The 23,660-nt window shown below is 39.8% G+C and overlaps 1 protein-coding gene across 3 annotated transcripts in view; it reads left to right on the forward strand.

Annotated features, from left to right (window-relative positions):
• USP24 (ubiquitin specific peptidase 24) overlaps positions 1 to 23,660 on the forward strand; it is a 130,973-nt gene that overhangs the window by 22,569 nt on the left and 84,744 nt on the right. For 2 of the 3 annotated variants that reach the window (XM_040978486.1, XM_040978488.1), the window contains exons 2-10: positions 2,575 to 2,740; positions 3,945 to 4,012; positions 8,239 to 8,382; positions 8,978 to 9,100; positions 16,179 to 16,214; positions 16,579 to 16,644; positions 21,119 to 21,184; positions 22,273 to 22,347; positions 22,954 to 23,112. In XM_040978486.1, coding sequence (XP_040834420.1) covers positions 2,575 to 2,740; positions 3,945 to 4,012; positions 8,239 to 8,382; positions 8,978 to 9,100; positions 16,179 to 16,214; positions 16,579 to 16,644; positions 21,119 to 21,184; positions 22,273 to 22,347; positions 22,954 to 23,112 — 903 coding nt within the window. The remainder of the gene's footprint in view (positions 1 to 2,574; positions 2,741 to 3,944; positions 4,013 to 8,238; positions 8,383 to 8,977; positions 9,101 to 16,178; positions 16,215 to 16,578; positions 16,645 to 21,118; positions 21,185 to 22,272; positions 22,348 to 22,953; positions 23,113 to 23,660) is intronic. The other variant, XM_040978487.1, reaches the window with a different exon arrangement.

The following is a 23,660-nucleotide window of genomic DNA, read 5'->3' on the forward strand; positions in this document are numbered from 1 at the left end:
CTTTTTTACTTTTTAATGCCTTCAGAGTCCTTTAAGTGAAATTCGTTTATTTAAATATAAATTTATTTATTATTATAATAAATAAAATTATTTATTATTTATAGTACCTAGGAAGTAAACATTTTTGGAAGTCGTTGAGCTTTATGAACTGTATCTTCCTAAATATTATGATTCTGAACCGACCAGATTTCACTGCCCCTGACATCCACTCTCCAGTTTACATTATCTTCTACACCTATTTTTGGATTTTTGTCTTATTTTTATCCTTGTTTTTATGATTTCCTCCATCCAAAAAATACATTGAATTTTCTTCAGTATAATTGATATGGGAATTAGCTTTCTTCTCTTGCATTTCTCATTCATACTTTATATGAATATATTATAGTTTTGTTGCTAAAGATGACTTTTCTCAGTGCAATGATTTTATTTTGTGATGGTTCAATTCTAAAGCAACTTATTTTCAGGTCATGGAAAGAAAAACTGCTGTGGTGGTCCCTTGGCTAAGCTTGATTCAAGTTCTTGTCTACACAGTTAAGAATCTAAGGAAAGAGAAATAGATAAATATGAGCAGAAAGCAAGATTTATATAAAACAAAAGTACACTTTCAAGGAATAAGTGGGCAACCTCCCAAGAGGCAGTCACAGCTAACAGAAAATGGAATAGTGAAAACAGAACGATTATTCCACTAAATTGTTGACATTTTATATGGATTATATTTTAGTTTACTTTTACTTTGTGCTGTGTACCAGGTTCTTTTTGAAACAAAGCTGGTTAAAAATAGGATCCACCCATCATGGGATTCTGGCTGGTTGGGGAAAAACAAGATAAATTACAAATCAATGTAAAATTACATCTGTGGGGCCTGGCGGCGTGGCCTAGTGGCTAAAGTCCTCGCCTTGAACGCACCTGGATCCCATATGGGCACTGGCTCTAATTCCGGCAGCTCCACTTCCCATCCAGTTCCCTGCTTGTGACCTGGGAAAGCAGTGAGGCCGGCCCAATGCTTTGGGACCCTGCACCTGCGTGGGAGACTTGGAGGAGGTTCCTGGCTCCTGGCTCTGGGACCTCAGTAAGACAACTGGATGGACACCTCTGTGGGAGCTCTCCATTTGGCCTCGGTGCCCTCATGTCATGATGTCTGGTTTCAGGGGTGCGTGTTCCCAGATAGTGGGATCTAGGGGAGGCTGTGCAATCTTTCATAACCTAGATCTAGAAACATGCATCAATATTTGATTTCGCTTTCTGCTTATCAGGACACACACATACAACACAACCCTGCTTCAAGGTCGGGGGAGAAGATGCTGCTTTCTGATGAGAGAGTGATGACATTCTGGATGAGCATGTAGTACTAAGAATATTGCTTTGGCCTTTTAGGATAGTAGTCTGATACAAGGAACATTGTCCCTGTCAAGAAACCAAATCTCAGAGGAACAGTCTGAAGTGCAGAAAGCTGGAGGAAGAGGGTAGTTCCTTTGAGGCCTTGTAGAACATTTTGAGATGATTTGGGGTGATCATGGAAAGAGAAATGCCTATAAGCTATTTTAGGGTTAATTTTATAAAGATTGGTGTGAAGAACAAATTTTGTGGGGATTTATGGGAGACCAGTTCGTTGGTGAGGTGTGGAGGTGGAGCACAGACTAGGCAGATCTGAGAGAAAGCTAGGATGTCTAGTCTCCAGATCTTGGGAGTTCAGACAAGAAAGCATACCATTAAGAATGTTTCTCTGGTTTCTGACTGGAGTGGACTCACTCACTGGGCTGGGGAACCCAGAAAGTGGGTGAGGACTGAGGGGAGCGTCACAGGTGTGCTGTGTGGCACACCTGGTTTTAAAGATGTTGGGTCAGAGCTCAGGAGATGGGTGCATGTCCGTAGAGACTTCCCTGTCATCCACACACAGATGTCCCTGGATGAGGTCACTTCAGGAGACAGACCAGAACCAGAAGAGAAGAGAGCCCAGCCCCAAGGTTTGAAGATGACTGGAGTGGGAGGGGAGGGGTGTTCCAGAAGATGATTAGACTGAAAATAGCTGCACCCGTGGGATGGCAGGGCATGTACTGTCTAGGAGGGTAAGAGCCTAGAATCAGGTGTCTCAAGAGGGAGAACCAAAGGTCAGGTGCTCCTGACAGGCAAGCTAAGGACTGAAGCATGATGACATGTTCGGTTACCGTCAGCCCCTCACTTGAAAGTCCAGGAACCTTGGAATCCAGAGTGAGGTGGTGTCATAAGGGAGTCAGAGACAAGGAGTTGAGGACAGGAAATACAGAGAGCATGTCCCCTCAGGAAACGGCAAGGGCCAGGATAGAGTTGCTGGAGATGAGGTCAGTGTTCAACAACGAGGAACAAAGATCAGAGGTGCCATTCGCAGCAAAGGTATAGGGAGGCTAAAATGACAAAAGTTGAGATATTTGAGTTTTAATGACAAATGTGAATTTGAGAAAGCAAGCATAACTTGCACTGATTTGCAGCCAATATTGATCTGGTAAATTCTACCATACTTGGTTTAAATTCTAAATTTTTCAAGTAGTCACTAATTAACTTATTTGCTGTTTACTTTATTGCCTTTTTTTTAACCAGAAGAATGATGAAAATGGAAACTGCTCAGGAGAAGGAATTGAATTCCCTACAACAAATCTGTATGAACTGGAAAGCCGTGTTCTGACTGATCATTGGTCCATCCCCTACAAGCGAGAGGAATCGTTGGGCAAATGCCTGTTGGCTTCCACCTACCTAGCAAAACTCGGTAAGCTGCCTTCAGAACATCTGAAGAATGTTCTTTCCACAAGAGGTTTTGTTGTTTTTGGATTTAATTTTTTCTTCTGTGAACACATTGCAGCATCATTGTATTTTTTTAAAGATTTATTTTTTATTTGAAAGGTGAAATTAGAGAGAGAGGGAGAGAATTAGTGGAGAGGGGTAGTTTTTTTGTTTTTGTTTTTCTTTTTTAAGATTTACTTATTTTTATTGGGAAGGCAGGTTTACAGAGGGAAGGAGAGACATTGAGATCTGCTCTCTGTTGGTTCACTCCACATGTGACCACAGTGGCTGGACTGAGCCATTCCAAAGCCAGGAGCCAGGAGCTTCCTCCAGGTCTCCCACATGGTGCAAGGTACCAGGGACAGATTATTTATTCTTCCAGTCTTTTATTCTCTCTGGTATAAAAGGTTTTTAACAGCAGTGATGTGCATATTTTATAATTATTAAGCCTATAGAATAATAAAATACCACTAGATTGGAAGAATGGATATCAATATAAATAAACTTCTCTAGTATAAATCCATATGATAGAGAAAATAATTTATTTCTTAGTGAATATAGCTTTAAAATAAAATGAACATGGCCATAGTTTGGGGGAGTTTTTTTTTTTTTTCTCACAGTTGTATGTAGTTTATTCCCATGATTAAATGTAAGCTATATCAAATATGTTTTTAGGGTGCATTGAAGACTAGCTTCTTATCAGCAGTGCTTATTGAGCACCTGTTAGAATCTCTGATTGCTGTGCTAGGAGATGGGACTGGGGGGGAAAGATGAGCTCTGCAGTGTTCTTCATGATAAATGAAGTCTGTTAGTGTAAGAAAGAAGCCACATTCCATAGGAAGGATGAGTTACAGTAGATTCATTCATTCACTTAGCAAGAACTCACTACTTACTGAGTGGTTTGTACCAGACACAAACCACATTCTGTGCATTTGATTATACAGAATGCATCAGTTCATTTTAGGAAAGAGGAGTGGTGTTTATTGAAAATAGGTGTACATTTATGGAGTACCATGATGGCTGGTGAGAAGCTGCTGCTAATCGGCTGTTCGATTAGATCATGGATCTGTGACAGGGATATCTTAGTATCAAAATTTCTGTAGTCACGTGTATATTAATTTGGAATGATAAAAACTAATTTCTACAACTTTTGAAAATCTAAATAAGGCATATTCATTTATTTTACTAAGGTCTTTGTGAATCTGATGAGAATTGCAAGCGATTTATGGATAGGTGTATGCCTGAAGCATTTAAAAAGGTAAGAAAAATGTACTGGATTGATTTTTTTTTTAAGTGAAAGTAAAAGTAGACAAGCTTTTTGTTTTAGTTTGGCTTTTTTCATATGTAATTCAAGTTCATGAATCTTGTTCAGGTGAGGAATTTGGTGATTATTCTGTTTGAATGTAAGTTTTACTAATATTTACTTGTTGAGCAGGTGAAGACTTAATTTTTAGGAAATTGCACATCTTTGTAAACTAAGGCTTGTGGCACTTAGTACTTATCAAAATTGAGCCACTTCTGTTTAGTATTTTATGGACACAGAGGCGTGCTCTTTGACCAATTGCAAGTTTGAATGGATGGTCTTCCCGAGTGGCGTGGCATGCGCAGCATGCGTGGGAGTCGGAACCGGACTGAAGTACTTCTCCTGTTCCTCATCATATCTACATCTCTTAGAAAGCAGGAGTTTTGGTTTTTAGTTTTGTATTTTTTCCCCTTAAAAACAAATCAAAACAGAACAAATGACCCTAAGAATTATATTTGTAAAACAGGCCTACCACAGCATGGTTGACTTTCAGAACTGGTGACCCTTGTGTCTTGTTGGTGGCTTGAGGGCGGCTCAGTATATAAGTGAGCACAGCCTAGTGAGAGTGAGTCTTCTGCAGTCTTGTACTCTGGGATTTTGACACCCAGTTTTATCCCATATGTAACTAAGTTACTAAGATTGCAGATGGGCCAGGTTTGTATTTGTCTTCAAACCCAGTAAAACGAACTGTAAATGTTGATTCGTCTGCATTTTTGTACACAGAATATCCTTTGATTCAAGGCTTCAAAAGACAAAAAAAAAAGATAAAATTAATTAGTGAAGTAACTTCATCTTTGAAAACAAGGAGATACATTTTTAGATTGACATTTAGATAGCAATCATATAAAATCAACATTTATCTTTATTTTAGATATATTTATCTACCAATTTGCAACTTGATATAATTTGAGATTACTAAAAACTCCTTTAAGAGCTTTTTAGAAGTGATGGAGTATTTATAATGTAATTAATCATAATATGTGCATACAATTTTAGAGAAGGAGAACGCAAAATTGAAGTTAGGAAAAAGATCTCAAGATCCAGAAAGTTTCGTATCAAGTCAGTTTATAATCTCATTATATTTGGGAGTATAATACTGTCCTTTTCTACAGAGATGCCCTCAGAGACCTGTGATTATAAGACCCCGGGCTCTTAGGATAATAGCTAGCACAGTGGCTTGTTGATTGTTTTTGTGTGAAACTGCAAGCACCAAAGTACCCTGCAGTCTATTGATTTTGTGTTTCCAGAGCTGCTAGAAAGGTTCTGCTCTCCAACATGTAGGCATCTCTCTCTTCCCACAAGCATTAGGGAATTCTGTGAGCTTGTAGGTTTCGGTGTCAGAAGACTCAGTAGGATTTGGTCTTAATTGGGACAGCTTGCCTCAGCCTTGTTTCCTGGTTGCTTGACTCTCCCCCTCCATGAGGCCTTTCTTCCATGCTGCCTCAGATATTGCTACAAGTAAGGTCTGAACAGGAATGCCTGAGTAAGTGCACCAGGGAACTTTGCTGTCCCTTCCACACGCTCACCATTCACCTACAGGCCAGATGAGGATTTTTGCTGGTTTATTCTGGCAGGAAATATCATCTAGGTCTGGCCATAGTTGGGATTTATATGTAAGCCTGTGCACATCTTTCCCAATGCTTTCAGAAAATAGATTGCCATTTTTATTTTCCCCAGTAAAGAAAATCAGAAGTCCTAATTCAGTGGGAGAGGTGCTTGATCCTTAAACTGTTCACACTTGTCACATGAAGCTTCTTATTAAATGTTAGTATCAGCTTTTTTTGCTTTACTATTTAATTTTTTTGTGGCGCAGTGTAGGTTTTTTTTTTTAACATCAAACCTGCATTTAAAAAAAATTATATTTTGATAATCTTTACATAGTTAATCAGGGTAAAAAGGTTCAAGGGCTACAGGAAAGTGGGCAGTACTATTATTTTTCCATATTGTTTCCTTCATGTTTAAAGGAGGGTATTAAGGGAGAAGGCCCACCCAATTTCCCACCTTCCCCAGGTCCTTGTTGTAGGGTATGCCCCAAGGTTCTTGCTCAAGTGGTTTTGATATTTTAACAGTTATGAATCGCTGCCAATCTTGCCACTCCAAGCACTATGAGGTCTTTGAAGAATCCACTGATTGACATAGTCCATCACAGAGTCTCTGTTTGCCCCGTATTTTGCTGCCAAGATATGGCTGAGGTGGTTGGTTGACCTGTTCTGTCTTCTCTCTTTTCTTGGTTAGGGTTCTGAGTCCAGCATTTTGATTGGGGAGATCTCCAAAGAAACTTTGTCTGAGGTGTTCTAAAACCAGATTCTTGTATGTACTAGCAAGTACAGGGCCCGGCACAGTCCATCGCCCCATCAGCTGGTGGTTGCAATTGCTGGGTTGGTTCTGTTTCCAGTGCTGTCTTCAACGCGAACCAATGGGTGTTGCAGTCCAGCCTGGTTCTGCCCAGCACATACTTGGCCCTCACATAAACCAGTGGGAGCTGCAGCCTAGTTGGAGCGACCCGCAATAACCCCCACCAGGCCCGCCCCCTACCCTGGTTTGCCAGTATGTGTAGCAGTGGTGCAGTCTGTCCCACACCCCATTCCACCCCAACTGCTGTCCTAGTTTTCATGCCCTCCCATGGAAGTGGTAACCCAAGAGGGAGGAGCCCACTATTTCCCTCCCAGGCCTCTCCCACTCCCAGATTATGCACTCCAGATAGTTCTGTGGTTTTGCTTTATTATTTAATTTTTAAGAATAAGGGAAATAGTACAAACAAATTTTAGAGAAGCTAGTAACTCATTGGTTTATGTGAAAATAACCTTAGGAGCTATTATTTGTGAGCAAATGATATAGCTGATTGGTATTTGGAAAATCCAAAACTGAAGTTTTCCTGCAGTTCTCTGGGCTCTTTGAGGCTGCTCGTGTGAAGGGGTGCTCAGAGGCATGGCTAACACAATGTTGTTAGTGCACAGCAGGTTCCCTCCGAAGGGAAGTGTTACAAAAAGGTGAAGCGTACATGCCATTGTAAGTGGACCTTTTGATTCCTCATTCCTGTTGTGGCAGTTCCTCCTGCATCAGAAGTCTGAACATTAGGAATCCAGTTTCTCTTCTTTCATAACTAGAAATTTCCTGTTAATAAAATACATCCTTTAAAAAATTATGTTTATGGCAGAAAAAAAAACAATATTATAGTGTCTGAACTATTTTAAGTTCACATGAACTAAAAAATTATTACTTTTGTACATACACAAAGGAAAATTGACCAGTATACTAGAACTTTTCCACATCCAAATCCTGCTGTTCTTGCTCAGCAGATGAGGTTATGCTATTTCTGAGGTGTTAAAAATTATAAAATAAAATATGTTAGAACCCATGAAATATTAAGGAATCTTCAAAAAGTTCATGGGAAATGTATATTATGAAAGAATTGCTCATGAATTTTAACTTTCCAAATGAAAACAAACATTTTTTCCACAAACTTTCTGAGGTACCCACATATTGTGTCTGTTGACATGCTTTCACATCGGTGCTTGGGAGGTCTGTGTAGTGTGTGGGAATTGTACCTTGGTCAAGATGAGAGAATTTAGCCTCTGGGAACTCAGTGACTCTGAGAGGCCACACAGCCAGACAACAGCAGTAATAGGAATTGGTCTCAGGTTTTATTCTCTACCTCTTGGCCTCCTCTAATAATGATAAAACAAAACAGAAGCAAGTAAAAATTTAGTTTTAAACAAATGGCTGTTTAGCAAGGAAGCTAAAAGGTAAAAGCAAACCTCTGTGTAGACTTCGAAATAAACAGTTCAGCAGAGGGACTATGGCTGTGTGTGTGTTTTAAAGCAAGTCATTTGCATAAAAAAGTTGGTGTTTTACTTGAGCAAGAACCTCAGAGCATACCCTACATGCGGGACCTGGGGAGGGTGGGAAATTGGGTGGGCCTTCTCCCTTAATACCCCTCATTTAAACATGAAGGGGGAAACAATATGGAATTAATAGTCTTACCCACTTTCCTATATACCTTGAACCTTTTTACCCCAATTAACGATGTAAAGATTGTAAAAAATATAATAAAAAATTTTAAAAAGTTGGTGTTTTAAAAAATTTTTTGTTCATAATGTCCTGATTATTTGAAATTGACCTGATAATTGGTGGATTTGTTTTTCAAGTTAGATTCTAGATTGCTTTTTATGTTTTCGTAGCTCCTGACGTCAAGTGCTGTTCACAAGTGGGGTACTGAAATTCATGAAGGAATCTACAACATGCTGATGCTGTTAATAGAATTAGTTGCAGAGAGAATAAAACAAGATCCAATTCCCATTGGTCTCCTGGGTGTGCTTACGATGGTATAGTATCTCTAAAATGAATTATTGTGTTTTGGTTTTATTTAAAATACTTAACTATTTTGTGACTTGTAATTGAGAATGATTTTAACTAACCTGTTAGAATCTTTGCTTTTTATCTGAACAGAGCAATATGTTTTTATTTGTAATTTTAATGTTTTTTTATCAGTTGACTAAACAGCTTTTCCGCATCCTTTCTTGATTATTCACCTTCTTAAATATTTTCAGAGTATTCATGTAGTTTGGTTTTTGACCTTTTTCTTTCCTGACTTTTGTCTTCTCTGCCTCCTTTGCCCAGCTCTGCCTGAGGCAGCCCTAATAGTCGTGGGGCTTTACCATGCCTTAGCTTGAGTCAGAGCCCTCTAGGTGTCAGCTCTTCCTTTCCCTGCATAGTGAGCAGTGAACAGGCCAGGAGAGCCTCATGGCTGGCCTGCCAGCCACTGTGCCTCTGAATTGGCTGCAGCCTCTGCTTTTTAGTTATGCCTGAAAGATTCCGTTAGCAACAATTCCAAAGCTATCTTTTTATCTTCTTTCCTAATGCTAAAATGTGTTGCCATAGGAATAGATGATAAGATTTCTGTGTTCCCTTTGAATCTAGGCTTTCAATCCAGATAATGAATACCACTTTAAAAACAGAATGAAAGTGTCTCAAAGGAATTGGGCCGAAGTGTTTGGAGACGGAAATATGTTTGCAATTTCACCTGTATCTACTTTCCAAAAGGTAAACAGTTTTGCTTCATCTTTTGATAGAGCATTTTGTTGAAAAAGAGTTTTTATGTTCCAAAAAATGATAGCTTTTGTAGAAAAACAAAATAATCTATGGAAAATGGCAAACGTCCTATGTTTTATAAATCACCTAACTTTTTTTCATATATTATGTGCTTTTTCCATAGTTACTAACATTAGTTAACACTAAATACATTTTTGTAAAATTTGAAGGATTCTTAGGGAAATGACTTTATTATGCTATATATTAATTTAATTGGTATTCCAGTTTCTTAGAAGCATTTAACAGATGACAGCTTTTGAAATGATTTGAAATAACCAATTGTACCTGAAGAAAAAAAAATTATCAGATATATAATTTTCTTTTATGTTCCATGAGAATTAATACTTTCACTTTTTCATCTAAAACCTGTAGGTGTGCGCGCGTGTGTGTGTGTGTGTGTGTGTGTGTGTGTGTATTATGTAATAGCACCCACAAGAGTGTAGTATGAGCAGTCCTAGTTTAAACACTGGCTTTTGAGATACAGTGGAACAAGTCACTTTTTGATACACAACTTTTGCATTACTTTAATATCAGAATTAGATCAACAGTTACTTATTCATCACGTTTGTGGTAGTGGTATTCTACGTTTCAGTTATATAATTAGGCCTTTGCTTTTTTTTTGAATATTTTTTTTAAAGATTTATTTTATTTTCATTACAAAGTCAGATATACAGAGAGGAGGAGAGACAGAGAAGAAGATCTTCCGTCCAATAATTCACTCCCCAAGTGACCACAACGGCCAGTACTGTGCCAATCCAAAGCCGGGAACTAGGAACCTCTTCCAGGTCTCCCACATGGGTGCAGGATCCCAAAGCTTTGGGCCGTCCTCAACTGCTTTCCCAGGCCACAAACAGGGAGCTGGAAGGAAAGTGATGCTGCCGGGATTAGAACCAGCACCCATATGGGATCCAGGCGAGTTCAAGGCGAGGACTTTAGCCACTAGGCCATGCCGCCGGGGCCCAGGCCTTTGCTTTTAATATAAAGAGTTATAAGACACAGTGCCTACATATGGTATGGTGGGAGAAATATGAAACAAGAAGTAGAGCATACTGAACGATAGATACAGTTACAATAATATGTATTATGCATAGAATTTGGGAGCTAGGTGAGGACTAACCTGCCTTTGTCAAGTTAGAATATTTCAGAAAGGCAGTAACAGCTGAGCAGAGAGCTGGTAAATGTACATTCTGGAATTTAATGCACACAGCAACTCTGTTAGAAACAGTTTTTTGCACCCATTCTTAAATGAGAAACAGACAAATGGAGATCAAATATTGACTAAGACCACTTACCTCTCGTGGTAGAATCCTTGCAGTCACACTTCAGAGTCTGCAGTCTTTGTTGAATACAGTTCTGCCTCTCAACAGGTTAAAAATCTTCCCTTCAGTTTGTCTTGAGAATTATGTGCCGTATGGGGTATCACTATAGTGAGCAATAAGCACATGTTCATTCTCTTCCCTGTTACAAATATGCAGCAGCTGAAACCCAGAAGGCATCAGTCCATTTTCCCCTCTTCCTGTTTTTTTTTTTAAGATTGATTTTTATTATTTTTTCATTGGAAAGGCGGATATACAGAGAGGAAGATCTTCCGTCCGATGATTCACTCCCCAAGTGGGCGCAATGGCCGATGCTATGCCGGTCCGAAGCCAGGAATCTCTTCCGGGTCTCCCACACAGGTGCAGGGTCCCAAAGCTTTGGGCCGTCCTCGACTGCTTTCCCAGGCCACAGGCAGGGAGCTGGATGGGAAGTGGGGCTGCCGGGATAGAACCAGCGCCCATATGGGATCCTGGGCCTGCAAGGCGAGGACCTTAACCACTTACACCACCGCGCTGGGCCCTCCCCTCTTCCTTCTTGCTGGTTTGTCAGGCATTTTACTCTCTAGGTTTTCTTTTCCTCTGGGATATCCACAATCTTTAGAGAATTACTCAGTCACATTTGAATCTTTCCTGTTGTATGCAGGATACTGTGGTATTTCCCGCCTTTAAGTACTCTGCCTTTCAAAACACATCCCACTGTACCATTAGACTGGTCTTCTGCTCTCCATCTCACTGGTTCACTCCCCAAGTAGCCACTGTGGTCAGAGTTGAGCTGATCTGAAGCCAGCAGCCAGGAGTTTCTTCTAAATCTCCCACCAGGTGCAGGATGCCAAGGCTTTGAGCCATCCTCCACTGCTTTCTCAGCCATAAGCAGAGAGCTAGATGGGAAGTGGAGCAGCCAGGACACAAACTGGTGTCCTTCAGGGATGTTGTGCTTGGAGGTAAAAGATTAGTCAATTGAGCCATCACACTGCCCCAAGATCTCTTCTTGTTTTAAACTTGTCATCTTTTCTGTCATGGCAATTAAGTAGGACATTCTTTTTTTTTTGCTTCAAATTCATTAGACTTCTGAAAATCTAAGGAATCAGTTTGGAAAATTTCTCAACCATTGTCTTTTAAAATACTGCTTTTTCTCATGAGTCTCTTTTCTGGTACTGTGGACACATGTTAGACTGTCTCATACTATCCATGCCCCTTGTTGTGTTTTCCATGTTTTTGTTTTATGCTGTATTCATACATTTTTCCAGATCTATAGTCCAGTTTACTAATATTTTTTCTATTTGTTTTGAAACTACTCTTTACCGTATCCATTAAGGTCTTTAATTTTAGGTAGTCATTTACATAAATTGTTTGGTTCTCTTTTGACTATGTAGTCATTTCTGTTGATTTAAAAAAAAATGTATTTATTTATTTTGTTTATTTGAGAGACAGAGAGTCAGATCCACTGGTTCACTCCCCAGTTGTCTACAATAACTCATCTGGGACCAAAGCTTGAAGTTTAGACCACTAAACTTTAGCTGGGAGCTTGAAGTTTCTCAAAGGGGTGGCAAAAACCCAGTTATTTGAATGCTCCCAGGTTGTGTATTAGCAGAAAGCTGGAGCCAGAGCCAGGCAGTCCAACTCAGGTGCTTCAGTAACTGTTGTGCTAAACGCTTGCCCCCAAGTGTGTGTGTATGTCATGTTTACATATCAACATGCTGTGCCATGACGCTTTGTCTAAGAGATACCTTCCATTCTTGGGGATCAAATTATTCAGTTTCTGTATTGCTGAGCTTATCCTCTGTGTCTCATACTTCAGCCTTTACTGTGTTTGTAAAACTACTTTTATGTTGGTTTTTCGGTGACTCCATGTTTCTCAGATTTTAGGTAGGTCTGGTTTTTTTTGTTTGTTTGTTTTTTGAAAGATAGAAAAAATGCCAGATAACTGAGTCCAAAGCCAGGAGTTGTCAACTTAGTTGGTGGCTCTCCTGTGCATGGCAGGAACCCAGTTACTTCAGCCCTCACTGCTGCCAGCCAGAGTCTGTACCAACAGGAAGCTGGAGTTGGCGACCCAGCCAGGTATCACCTAGGCACTCCAGTTGGGGATGTGGGCCCACTAACCAAGCATCTTAATGATTATATCAGATGTCCAATAGGGATGTTTTTTGAGGCCTGAGTTTAAAGTTGCTTCTTCCAAAAAGGATTATTTTCACTTTTCCTGGTTGCCTGCAAGTCGCATAGTCCAGGACCATTTTTCCAGATTATAAAGTCACTGTATATTTGAGCAACAAAGCCTTAGGAGGAGGAAATCTGGTTATAAATGCTTGGAAAAGTTTTTTTTTTTTTTTTTTTGCTTCCATGTAATGCCACAGTCAAAACAGACAGACATTTCAGTTCACCTTCCATAATGACATTGCTCAGTAACTTCCAACTGGAAATGACAAGCACTTGTGATTTTCCCTGCTGCCACTTGGGTTGTGTCCTGTTTCTGACAAAGCTGCAAGCACAGGTCACAGGGTTCCGTAGATGCCTGTGCATGGAGAGCTGATGTTGGAGTCTGCTGACTTCACAGGATTCCTGCTTCCTCATTGTTTTAAACTCCTGAGCTTTTTGTACAACTCAGCTGTATCTTTTAAAGGATTGTTTTGTTTTATGTTCTTATCCTGTGATGCTAGTTATTTCTAGCTGGAGAGCTATTCAGGGAAACCAGGCTGAAGCCCCCTTGAACTCCTAGGGCAATCTGTTCTACCTTCTTCCATTTTGGCTAAGACACCAACCCTTATGCTAAGTCAGGAGGAAAATCATCTCCCAAACCCACTGGCAGCATCAGGCGCAGTTGCTTCTCCCTTGGTGTCCAGGACTCTCCCCCTCTAGCTTTGCTGCCTGTCTGTGGGTTCCTCTATTGGCTCCTTTCTCTTCAGCAGCGTTGATCCAGGGCTCTCCTCTGTGCCATGGCACTTTGTCTAAGATATACCTTCCATTCTCAAGGATCAAATTTCAGCTTCCTGCTGGTGCCCCCACTGCACAACCCACCCCATTTCTATTTCTGGCCTGAACCTCTTTTTTGAGTACTCTAGCCCTGAAGAGCCAGCTCTCACCCCTTAGTTGTCACACAGTTCTCAGACATAATATACCTGAAATGGAACTTGTTTTTGCTTCCAGAGGCCTAAGTGTTCAAGCTGCAGACATAGGAGTCAGCTGTCATCTGTCCATCCTCATTCCTCATGTGCAAACCATCAAGCAGTCCTTTTGAGTTCATTTTAGTTCATCTTTTCTTGACATTTCTCTGTTCTGCTGCTGTCCAACTTCCCACCACCTCTAGCCACTGCATTGGTGTCCACTCTTCCGTTCTCCAGAAAACTGCAACAAGAAATAGTCTTGCTTCAGAACTGCTGTTCTTGCCTTCTGATTACAGATTATAGTTTCTGCATGTGCTGGCTGTACCTCTCTTTGCAGCCTCCTCCATGTCATTGTCCCCGACTGACTGTTCCAGCTAGGAGAGTTTTCTGTTTTTCAGATGCAGTAGGTTCTTTCCTGTCTTCCTCCAACAGGACCTTTACCATTGCTGCCTTTCTGCTTGCACATTGTTTAAGTGTTTGTTCATCTTTATTGAGATGTTTATTTATTCATTTAAAATTATTTGGGAGATAGATCTTTGCTCTTGCTTCAAATATGCACAGGACTAGGTCAGGGCTGGGCCAGGGTAAAGCCAGGAGCCACGATCTCCAAATGGGTTTTTCCGTGCAGGAATAACAGGGGCCCAAGTACTTGAGCCATTACCCCTACTTTATCAGGTGCATTAGCAGAGAGCTGGATAGGCAAAGGTGGGACTTGATCCCTGCTCACCCAAACATGTTGTGGGCATCCCATGCAGCAGCCTAACTTGCTGCTCCATAACACATGCCTTCAGGATGTTCTTTAAATGACTCAATCTGTCTTATCCTTTAGGTGATGACGTCTTTAGAAATGTCTTCCATAACAACCACACTACTGTTTTTCCTCTCAGGACCTTTTGTTTTTTCTTTGGTGAAACTTAACACAGTTTGTATTTCTCTTATGTATGTATAAGATACATATGATTGGGCCCGGCGCGGTGGCGCAAGTGGTTAAGTCCTCGCCTTGCACGCCCGGGATCCCATATGGGCGCCGGTTCTAATCCCGGCAGCCCCGCTTCCCTTCCAGCTCCCTGCTTGTGGCCTGGGAAAGCAGTCGAGGACGGCCCAAAGCTTTGGGACCCTGCACCCGCGTGGGAGACCCGGAAGAGGCTCCTGGCTTCGGATCGGCATAGTATCGGCCCGTTGCGCTCACTTGGGGAGTGAATCATCGGATGGAAGATCTTCCTCTCTGTCTCTCCTCTCTGTATATCCGCCTTTCCAATGAAAAAATAATAAAAATAAATCTTTAAAAAAAAAAAAAAAAAAAAAAGATACATATGATTGACTTGCTAGAATATGAGCTCTTTGAAAGGTGCCACATCTCAGTCACTGTTCTACATCCAGTCCTTACATTGCAATTGCTCAGAAAAGGAAGAAAAAAGAGAGAGCTTACTGAAGGGCATTAGTTAATGATAGAACTGGCACTAAAACTTTAATCTCTTGGTTCCTGATTTACTACTCTTTAGGTTAATAATTCTTAATTTCTAAAACGTAACTTTATTAGAAGTAACTTTATTAGAAACTTTATTAGAAAATGCAATTCAGATTGTCCTCTGCATCAGAAAGCTGAAACAACTGTCAGCTACCCAAAAGTGCATTAATGCTCCACATTGAGGACATTTCTTCAAAATACACATTACAGGTTTCCCATAACTGCATATAGCAAAATCAGAGATTTGTGTTAATACGGTACCCAATCCAGTATGGTGAGCATGTAAACAGGTGCAGCCACTAGGGAAGACAGTATGGAGATTCCTCTGAAATCTGAAAATAGGTTTACCATGGGTCTTAGCCATCCCACTCCTGACAGTTTATCCAAATAAAATGTAATCAGCATATGATATTACTTTGTGTTTATGGTAGCTAAATTCATAATAACTATGATGGAATCAACTCAGATATGCATCAACTGATGACTGGATAAAGAAAATGTGATAAATGTGTATATACTGTGGGTACACTGTGGAATACTGCTCAGCCATCAAAAGAATGAAATCTTGTCTTTTGCAACTAAATAGCTGCAGTTTGAAATCATTATGCTTAGTGAAATAAGCTAGACCGAGAAAGACAAATATGTGTTTTTCCCTGATCTTTGGTAACTAGTAGAGTACAAAATATGTAATCTATAAATATATAATAAACACAAGCAGGATTTTTGAGAACCGGTTATTATTTACAGTGTTTTATGTGCTCTTGAGGAATAGTAGGGATTTTATTCTACTTTCTAGTTATTGGATTTGTGTAATGGGGTGTTAAACCTGTGTTTGAAAGTAAACTGAAAGTATGTCATTGTAAAAATGTAGGCCAAAAAAAAAAAGGAAGGCAGCGGGTGGGTGGGGAATACATGCAAGAGAGGGAATGTGGAGGGGAATGTAACACTATGTTCATAAATCTGTGTTGTGAAATATGTGCATTTTTTTCACTTTATGTATTAAATAAACATTGTGAAAAGCCTTTCGAAATATTTTTCTGATTTTATTATTTTCTCCGTGGCTTTATTTTATATAGAAGAAATGTAAAAAAGAGCTAATGAAAAAGTTTTTCTGTTATAATCTCAACCTCAGTTTTCTTTTTTCACAGGAGCCACATGGATGGGTTGTGGATTTGGTCAATAAGGTATACAACTTTCATTGATATGGCCATGTAGTATGTTCTCTGTCTTCTAAGGCAATTTCCCAGAATTTGATATCTTAAGTTAGTGTTAACTATTGGGAGTAGTAAGTTGTTTTTTTTTTTTTTTTTTTTCTTTGTGAATGGTCACTACTAGTGGCCTAAATTTTTTGTTCTTCCTTTTTTGTGTGGAGAAGAACGTTTATGTTTAGACTTGGCTCATGAGCTGCAGTACATCACAGGAGCACTAGACTGTGGTGATTGTTTCCAGACTGACACCATGGGGAACAGTGACAGAATAACCTTAGTTCCTTGCTTGCGTGGTTGATGTATAGCATTTAAAAATGGATCTGCTCCTTTTTCTTCTCAGTTTGGAGAATTAGGAGGATTTGCAGCAATTCAAGCCAAGCTCCATTCAGAAGACATAGAACTTGGGGTAAGTTAAACTGTTCATGTACCCAATGTGGAAGTTCACTCATAACCAGGGCTTTGCAACAGAACACTTTAAGCTCGCTGTTAAATTAAATATGAACCTTCATAGGAACACATTCCATAATTCTAATACCAGAAAAAGAAATACTCCTAATCATATAACAATTTCTATGTAGGATATTTGGAGTTTTAACTGCTGTATTTTCCCTTTGCCTATGGTAACTTTTCCTTAGTCCTTAGTAGTTTCATGAAGTGATCTTACTGTTTATTTACAGCTGGGTGCTGGTGTTGGGGTATAGTATAAAACTACCTTCTGTTACTGGTGTCCCATATGGGTGTGGTTGCGTCCTTGCTGCTCTGCTCCTGATGTGGCTCCCTGCCCCATGGCCTGGCAAAAGCAGTGGAAAATGGTTCAAATCCTTGGGCCCCTGCCACCCAGCTAGGAGACCCAGATGAAACTGCTAGCTGGCTGGCCCCAGCTGTTCTGGGGATCTAGGGAATGAACCAGCAAATGGAAAGTATCTTTCTCTTTCTCTCTTTTTCTGCCTTTCAGATAAATAAATCTTTAAAAAAAAAAGTACAATATGTGGCAGATACATTACATAATAGAGGTGATAACTCAGTTAAATGATTGTTCAAATCAGAATTTGTTTCATGGTGTCAGAGACAACCAAGAACATTGTATTTTAACAAGGCTGCTGGCTATGCTTTTTGTTGCTAATAAAGAGCTATGAATGATAGGGGAGCTGACAGCCCTCCCTGAGGTGCCGTCTTTTTATTTTTTTCATACTAGCTTCATTTACTCAGAAAATTGACAGGGAATAACCTAATCTTCATTTTTCTTTTTACAGACTGCTGGCCTGTTTGTAGCACAGAGCACTTTATTCTACTCTCTAGACAATAAATTGTTCAGTTAAAAATGGTTTAGTATGTACTTGGCATGTATGATGCCAAGTTAGCTGCTGGGAGTTCCCCAGTGCAGAGGGCAAGTGGTGACCTCATACCCAAATGCTGCACATGGTGTTTACTGTAGCAGCTCTCCCAGTGGGACTGAGCAGGGGCCTCCCATGGTCTCTGCTGGCTGAGGGCTTGAGAGAGTCCGGGGAGAGAAATGGATGATGTGGCAATGGATTGGCCCTTGGCAGCTACCAATGTTTATCCTTACAGATAAATTGTTTGTGAGGACCTGACAATCATAAGGGAGTCCTTGGACTGAGTTGTTGGACTGTGTCCTATGACCATGTAAGTGTATTGGAATTGCCTTTATTGACCTGAAAGAGAACAGGCAGTGATTTAAAAAGAAGCAAAGCCTCTTCAGGTCATTGGATAATATCAAAAATTAACTTCCTTTTTTTTTTTTTTTTAAGATAAATCGAATTGATTTCAAAGGCAGATTGACAGGGCCCAGTGCAAGGACTCAGTGGCTAATCCTCATCTTGCAAGTGCCAGGATCCTGTATGGGAGCCAGTTTGTATCCCAACTGCTCCACTTCCCATCCAGGTCTCTGCTTGCGGCCTGGGAAACAGTAGAGGATGCCTCAAAGTCTTGGAACTGTGCATCCACGTGGGAGACCCAAAAGCTCCTGCTCCTGGCTTCAGATAGGCATAGTCCCAGCCATTTGGGTAGTGAACCAGCAGATAGAAGACTTTTGTCTCTCCTTCTCTCTATAAATCTGCTCTGCCTTTCCAATTAAAAAAAAATTATATATGTATATGCAGCAGCCAACGTTGAGCTAGGCTGATGCCAAGAGCCACGGGCTCCTTCTGCTTCTTCCTTGTGAGTTCTCAGCACTAGGGCCACCTTCCACTGCTTTTCCAAGTGTGTTGACATGGAGCTGGATGAGAAGTGGAACAGCCAGGCTTCAAACTGAATCTCAGATAGGGGATGGGATGCCAAAGTTACAGCAGCTTAACTGACAATGCCTATTTTTAAAAAATATTAAAACACTCACTAATTCCCTACAGAACCAACAGTTTCCTTATGAACAAAAAGAGGAAGGGAAGGAGACTAAAATAACTATTTGTACTTGATGTGGAATTACATTGTTTAGGTTGTATTGAAGAAATGATGGTAAAACTTGGGCTTCAGAGAAAGAGACTGCAAAGGTTTAGACTAATCATTTTCATCTACTTGAAAGGCAGAGAAACACAAAGATACTTTGTATATGCTTATTCATTCCTCAAATGTTCATAGCAGCCAGGAATGGGATTAAAGTGAAGGTAAAATCCTGGAAGTGCATCCAGGTCTTCATGTGGGTGTCAGGGCCTCAAGCATCTGAGCCATCTCCTGCAGCCTCCCAGGGTGTCTCTTAATAGGAAGCTGGATCAGAAGCAGAGTAGTGGAAACCAGTACTTTGTAGATGCGGACATCCTAAGCGGCAGCTTGATTCGCTGTTTCACAACACCCAACCTAGGATTCTAATCTTAGCAACAAATATAACTAAAAATTTTTAAGTGCCTGAATTCTGACCAGTTAAGGAGGCTGCGTCCCAGAATAAATTTAGGCCATTTAATAAGACCAAGTACAAGTCATATATTTTTGAATTTGAAAAATACTGTGGCGAAAGTCCCACTTGCCCTAACAGTTAAGAATATCTGTACAAAGAAATTTAAAAATTGCTTTTTCTGCCTCACCCTCACACATGAAAACCTTCTCAGCATTAGTTACCCACTGAGTTGCAGCCTTTCTCATTTATGTGAGCCGAACATGGTCTCTACCTGTTTCTCTCTCTCGTTCCCTCCCATACTAAATTGTATTCAGTCAAGCCTATAGCTTGTATATAGTGTTATACTTCTGAGTTTTTGCTAATACAAGAACTTAGTGTTTCTTAACTGTGTTATAAAGACTAAAAATTGAATAGGATTGACAGTGCTGTCTGTATCTTTTTCCAAAATGCTGTACCAATCTGTAGTCCACAAACCCTTTCATAATACTCTTGTTAGTGCTAAGTATTTTCAGTTCTTAATTTTTCCCGTGTGATGAATAAGAAAAAGTATTGTTTAATATGATAATCTTTGATTTTCAGTGAGCTTACATGGTTTTTTTTTGAGATTTTATTTTGTTTGAGATTCCCCCAAACTCCTGACCCATATATTTTCTTAATTCTTGGATGTTTGTATTTCCCCTGTGAATTTGCTAGTAATTGAGGCCTCTTTGGGGATCCCTAATATTTAGAAATTGGTTTTGTGTTTATTAATGTACTATTTTATGTATTTGCAATTTTTTTGACTATTTCTTCAAACAAGTGTTTTTATTCATTTTTATTGATATTTTTGCATGAAGATATTTCAAGATTTTATGTAGTCAAAAGATTTTTAATTTTTTTGAAAGGCAAAGTTGCAGAGAGGGAGAAACAGAAAAATCTTCCATCCAACTTGTTTATTCCCCAGTGGTCACATAGCCAGGACTGTTCCAGGAGCCAGAAACTCCATTCAGATCTCCCACCTGGGTGCCAGGGCACAATACTTAGGTGATGTTTCATTGCTTTTCCCAGGCCATTAGCAGGGAGCTGGATCAGAAGTGGAGCGATCAGAACTCAAACTGGTGCCCATACGGGATGCCAGCTTTGCAGACAGTGACTTTACCTACTATATCACAATGCTGGCACCTTTAAAAGGAAGGTTTTTTAAACTTGTTTAGATAATATTCTCCCACCTCAAGAGTATAGAATGTAGATAGGCAGGTAGATACAGTTTTAATTATTTTAGATTTAGCTCTTTAATTTAGAGCTTATTATATATATTGTTGAAGGCAGGGATCTACTTCTATCATCTCCAGATGGGTAACCAGTGTGGATATCCAAATAGGTAGACTATTGAAGAACTTGTCTTACCCCCATTGTTTGCATTTGCCAGCTATGTGATGTGTCAGAGTCCCTGTGATGTGGATGTGGCCCCACCAATCATCCATTCATTCTTTGCTCCATTTCTGTATTACGGATAGTGCCAGTACTGTCAGTGCTGAAATATTGTGATGCTTCTCATAATTTTGCTCTTCTGGATGAAGGCAGCACTTCGGGTTCTCTTCTGAGCTCATGTTTGGAATTGTGCTCAATTCACATTCTTCCGAGGGAATTCACATTTTTACCACACTGTTCTTTCCATCTGGGAAATAGTGTCTCCCCACTTATGGAAACATTTTTTTTTTGTATATTTTGGAATAAAGCTTTAGAGCTTTTCTCAAATAGAGTGTTGCTTTTGATAAAGCCATATCCTGTTGTCTCCCCAAATTTCTTTTCCTTTCCAAAATAAATTTTTAAAAATATTCTGTAATGGATCTTTCAAATAATTTTATCCAGTTTTGTTGACATTTTCTGATTTAAGTTACATTAAATTTCTGTGATTAAGATGTATTGTCATCTTTCTACCAGTTGTGCTGTCCCAGCATTAGTGCATCATTCCTCTTTGAATTTTCTCTGCTGTGTGGAAGACTTGTTTATCTGTGCCCATTGATGTCTAACCTTCGGTGTGTCTGTGCAGGATGTCTCCGCCCTGGTGCAGCCCTTAGGCGTGTGTGCAGAGTACCTGAATCCACCTGTGGTACAGGTAGGGGCAGTCACAGTTTTCACAAGCTGAGATGCAACATATTTTTTCCTTTCAGGTTGTTTAGAATTGTCTGTAACTCAGATTAACAACTTTTTTTTTTCAGAGTAGCTGTGACTAAAATCATTTATCAAAAAATAAGCAAAAAATTCTGAATAATTTAAAGTAGGAGTAGAGGAGACCTCTAACATTTGAGAAGGTGGCTGGTTACCTTTTCAACTTGCTTTATCAAGTTTAATTTCAGGTTTTCATTTTCTGTCTGCACAGTAGGCAGAGAAACCTTTCTCGATGAGGTTGCTGAACGGTTCAGTTCCAGTATGTATTCAAGTAGATCAGTATGGAGCAGTGAGCCAGGCTCACTCGGTTGCCAAGTCGCCCACTTCTGTGTAGCACTTAGCAGCACGTCTTGTCTAATTGCTGCTCCACAGAAAACTATAGAATGGTCCAAGGTAGGAGCATTCAGTTTTCTAAGCTAAAGAAGTATTACCTTTCTGAACAGAATGTCATACTGAAATATCTCCATTTATCATTTTCTTTACAAATAAATCTGAAACTGGTAACTTTTTTAGAGATATTTTTAAAATACCACAAATGGTTTTGAAGGCGTGGTGTCCTTTGGAAGCAGTGTTTTGGATGTACTACTCTCCTTCCCCATTCTGGAGCAATATGTTGTGTGAGTCATCTATAAACTTCACTCATCAGCAAGCAGAACAGTTCATAAGGCAGTGCATTTTGCAGAGTGTGCTTATGTTCACTTTTTAAAAATCAAGTGCAAAACATTTTCTGTGACAAAAATAATAGACTTAGTGGTTTGAAAGTCCATGTGTCTTACCTAACTTGCTCTTCACAATTACTCTTGTAAGATAGAAATGATAGCAACCATTTTTGTTTAAGGCAGCTGAGGTACAGACTGAGTTGTGAGCATATGTGGGACAGTAGTAGCTGGTTAGTGGGGGCTCTTGTACTAGAAATCTCATTTGTTATTACAAATTTGCCTTTGTGAATTGTAAAGGAAGAAGCATCTTCTCTCTTCTCTCTACCTGGGTGTCTGTTGGAAAGTTTCTGTTAACTATAGCTCTTTGTTTCTGCAGCCCATGCTTGACCCAGTCATTCTTACCACAATTCAGGATGTGCGGGGTGTGGAAGAGAAGGACCTCAAGGACAAGGTATGTGCTGTGTCCAGTCAGGTGGGCTGGCACTGGGTAGACCCCAAGAGCAGTGCCAGAATGTGGTGGGGCTCATGCCCCATTGCTCTTTGGAGTTCACTTACATCTAATCACATCTGATTAACTTTACATTTCTAATGCTACCTCAACGGCAGAATACTTACAATGATTCATTCTCAGCGTTTGAGACCAGTCAGGATTTTACTCACCTGATTTTGATGATGTTTTAACAACCATTTTGGAATAAAGTATACTTTAACATACTGCAGTAATTAAAAGTTTATCCAAAGGTCCGGAAAGCAATTTTGACATTAAAACTGAATGCCCTTCTCTCTGTCCCTCCCTCTCTCTGTATGTCTGACTTTGCGATAAAAATAAATCTTTAAAAACAAAACAAAACAACTTAATGCCCTAGAATTTCTGAGGGAACCGTTCCCTTTCCCTTGCTGCTCACCCATAAGCTAACTTTTGTTTAGAAACAAAGCAGTTTCCGTGTGTGTGTGTGTGTGTGTGTGTGTGTGTGTGTGTGTGTGTTTTATCAAAATTGAGAACACAGTATTTTCACAGTTTCTTTTTTTTGTTTGTTTTTTTTTCATTAAACAAAAGAGACTGGTTAGCATCCCGGAGCTCTTGTCTGCCATTAAGTTACTTTGCATGTGCTTCCAACCGGATCTGGTGACAGTTGTAGATGATCTGCGCCTGGATATCCTGCTGCGCATGCTGAAATCACCACATTTCAGTGCTAAGATGAATTCCCTCAAAGAAGTAAGTTTTACATCTCTTTCTAAAAGACTAATATTAACAGTTTTAAATTATGCTAAAATTTGTGGTTACTGATATTAAAATGCTAGGAAATAACTTTTTTAAAAGATTCTTTAAATGTACTTTGAAAAGGCAGTTATGAGAGAGCGAGAGTGATACACTTTCCATCCACTGGTTCACTTCTCAGATGGCTGCAATCGCAGGAGATGTGCCCAGCCAAAGCCAGCAACCAGGAGCCTTTCCTGGTCTCTCATGTGGGCACAGAGTCCCAAGCACTTGGGCCTTCCCAGGCATATTACAGGGAGCTGGATTAGAAATGGAGTGACCAGATCTCAAATTAGCACCCATATGGGATGCTGGAATTGCAGGTGTCACAAATAAGCGCCAGAAATGATTTCTTTTAATAAAAAAGAGGTGATAGTAATTACACATAAAATGTTGTTTATAGTTGTGTATTAGTAGAGCCATCTTATATGTGTTATAAATTTCATTCTCAGATTTTTTTATGTACTTACTTGTTCTTGTGAAATTTCTTAGAATTTTCAGATTTA

Source organism: Ochotona curzoniae, unplaced genomic scaffold (genome assembly GCF_017591425.1).
Source record: "Ochotona curzoniae isolate NIBS_2020 unplaced genomic scaffold, NIBS_Ocur_1.0 contig_291, whole genome shotgun sequence".
Taxonomy (NCBI): Eukaryota; Metazoa; Chordata; class Mammalia; order Lagomorpha; family Ochotonidae; genus Ochotona; species Ochotona curzoniae.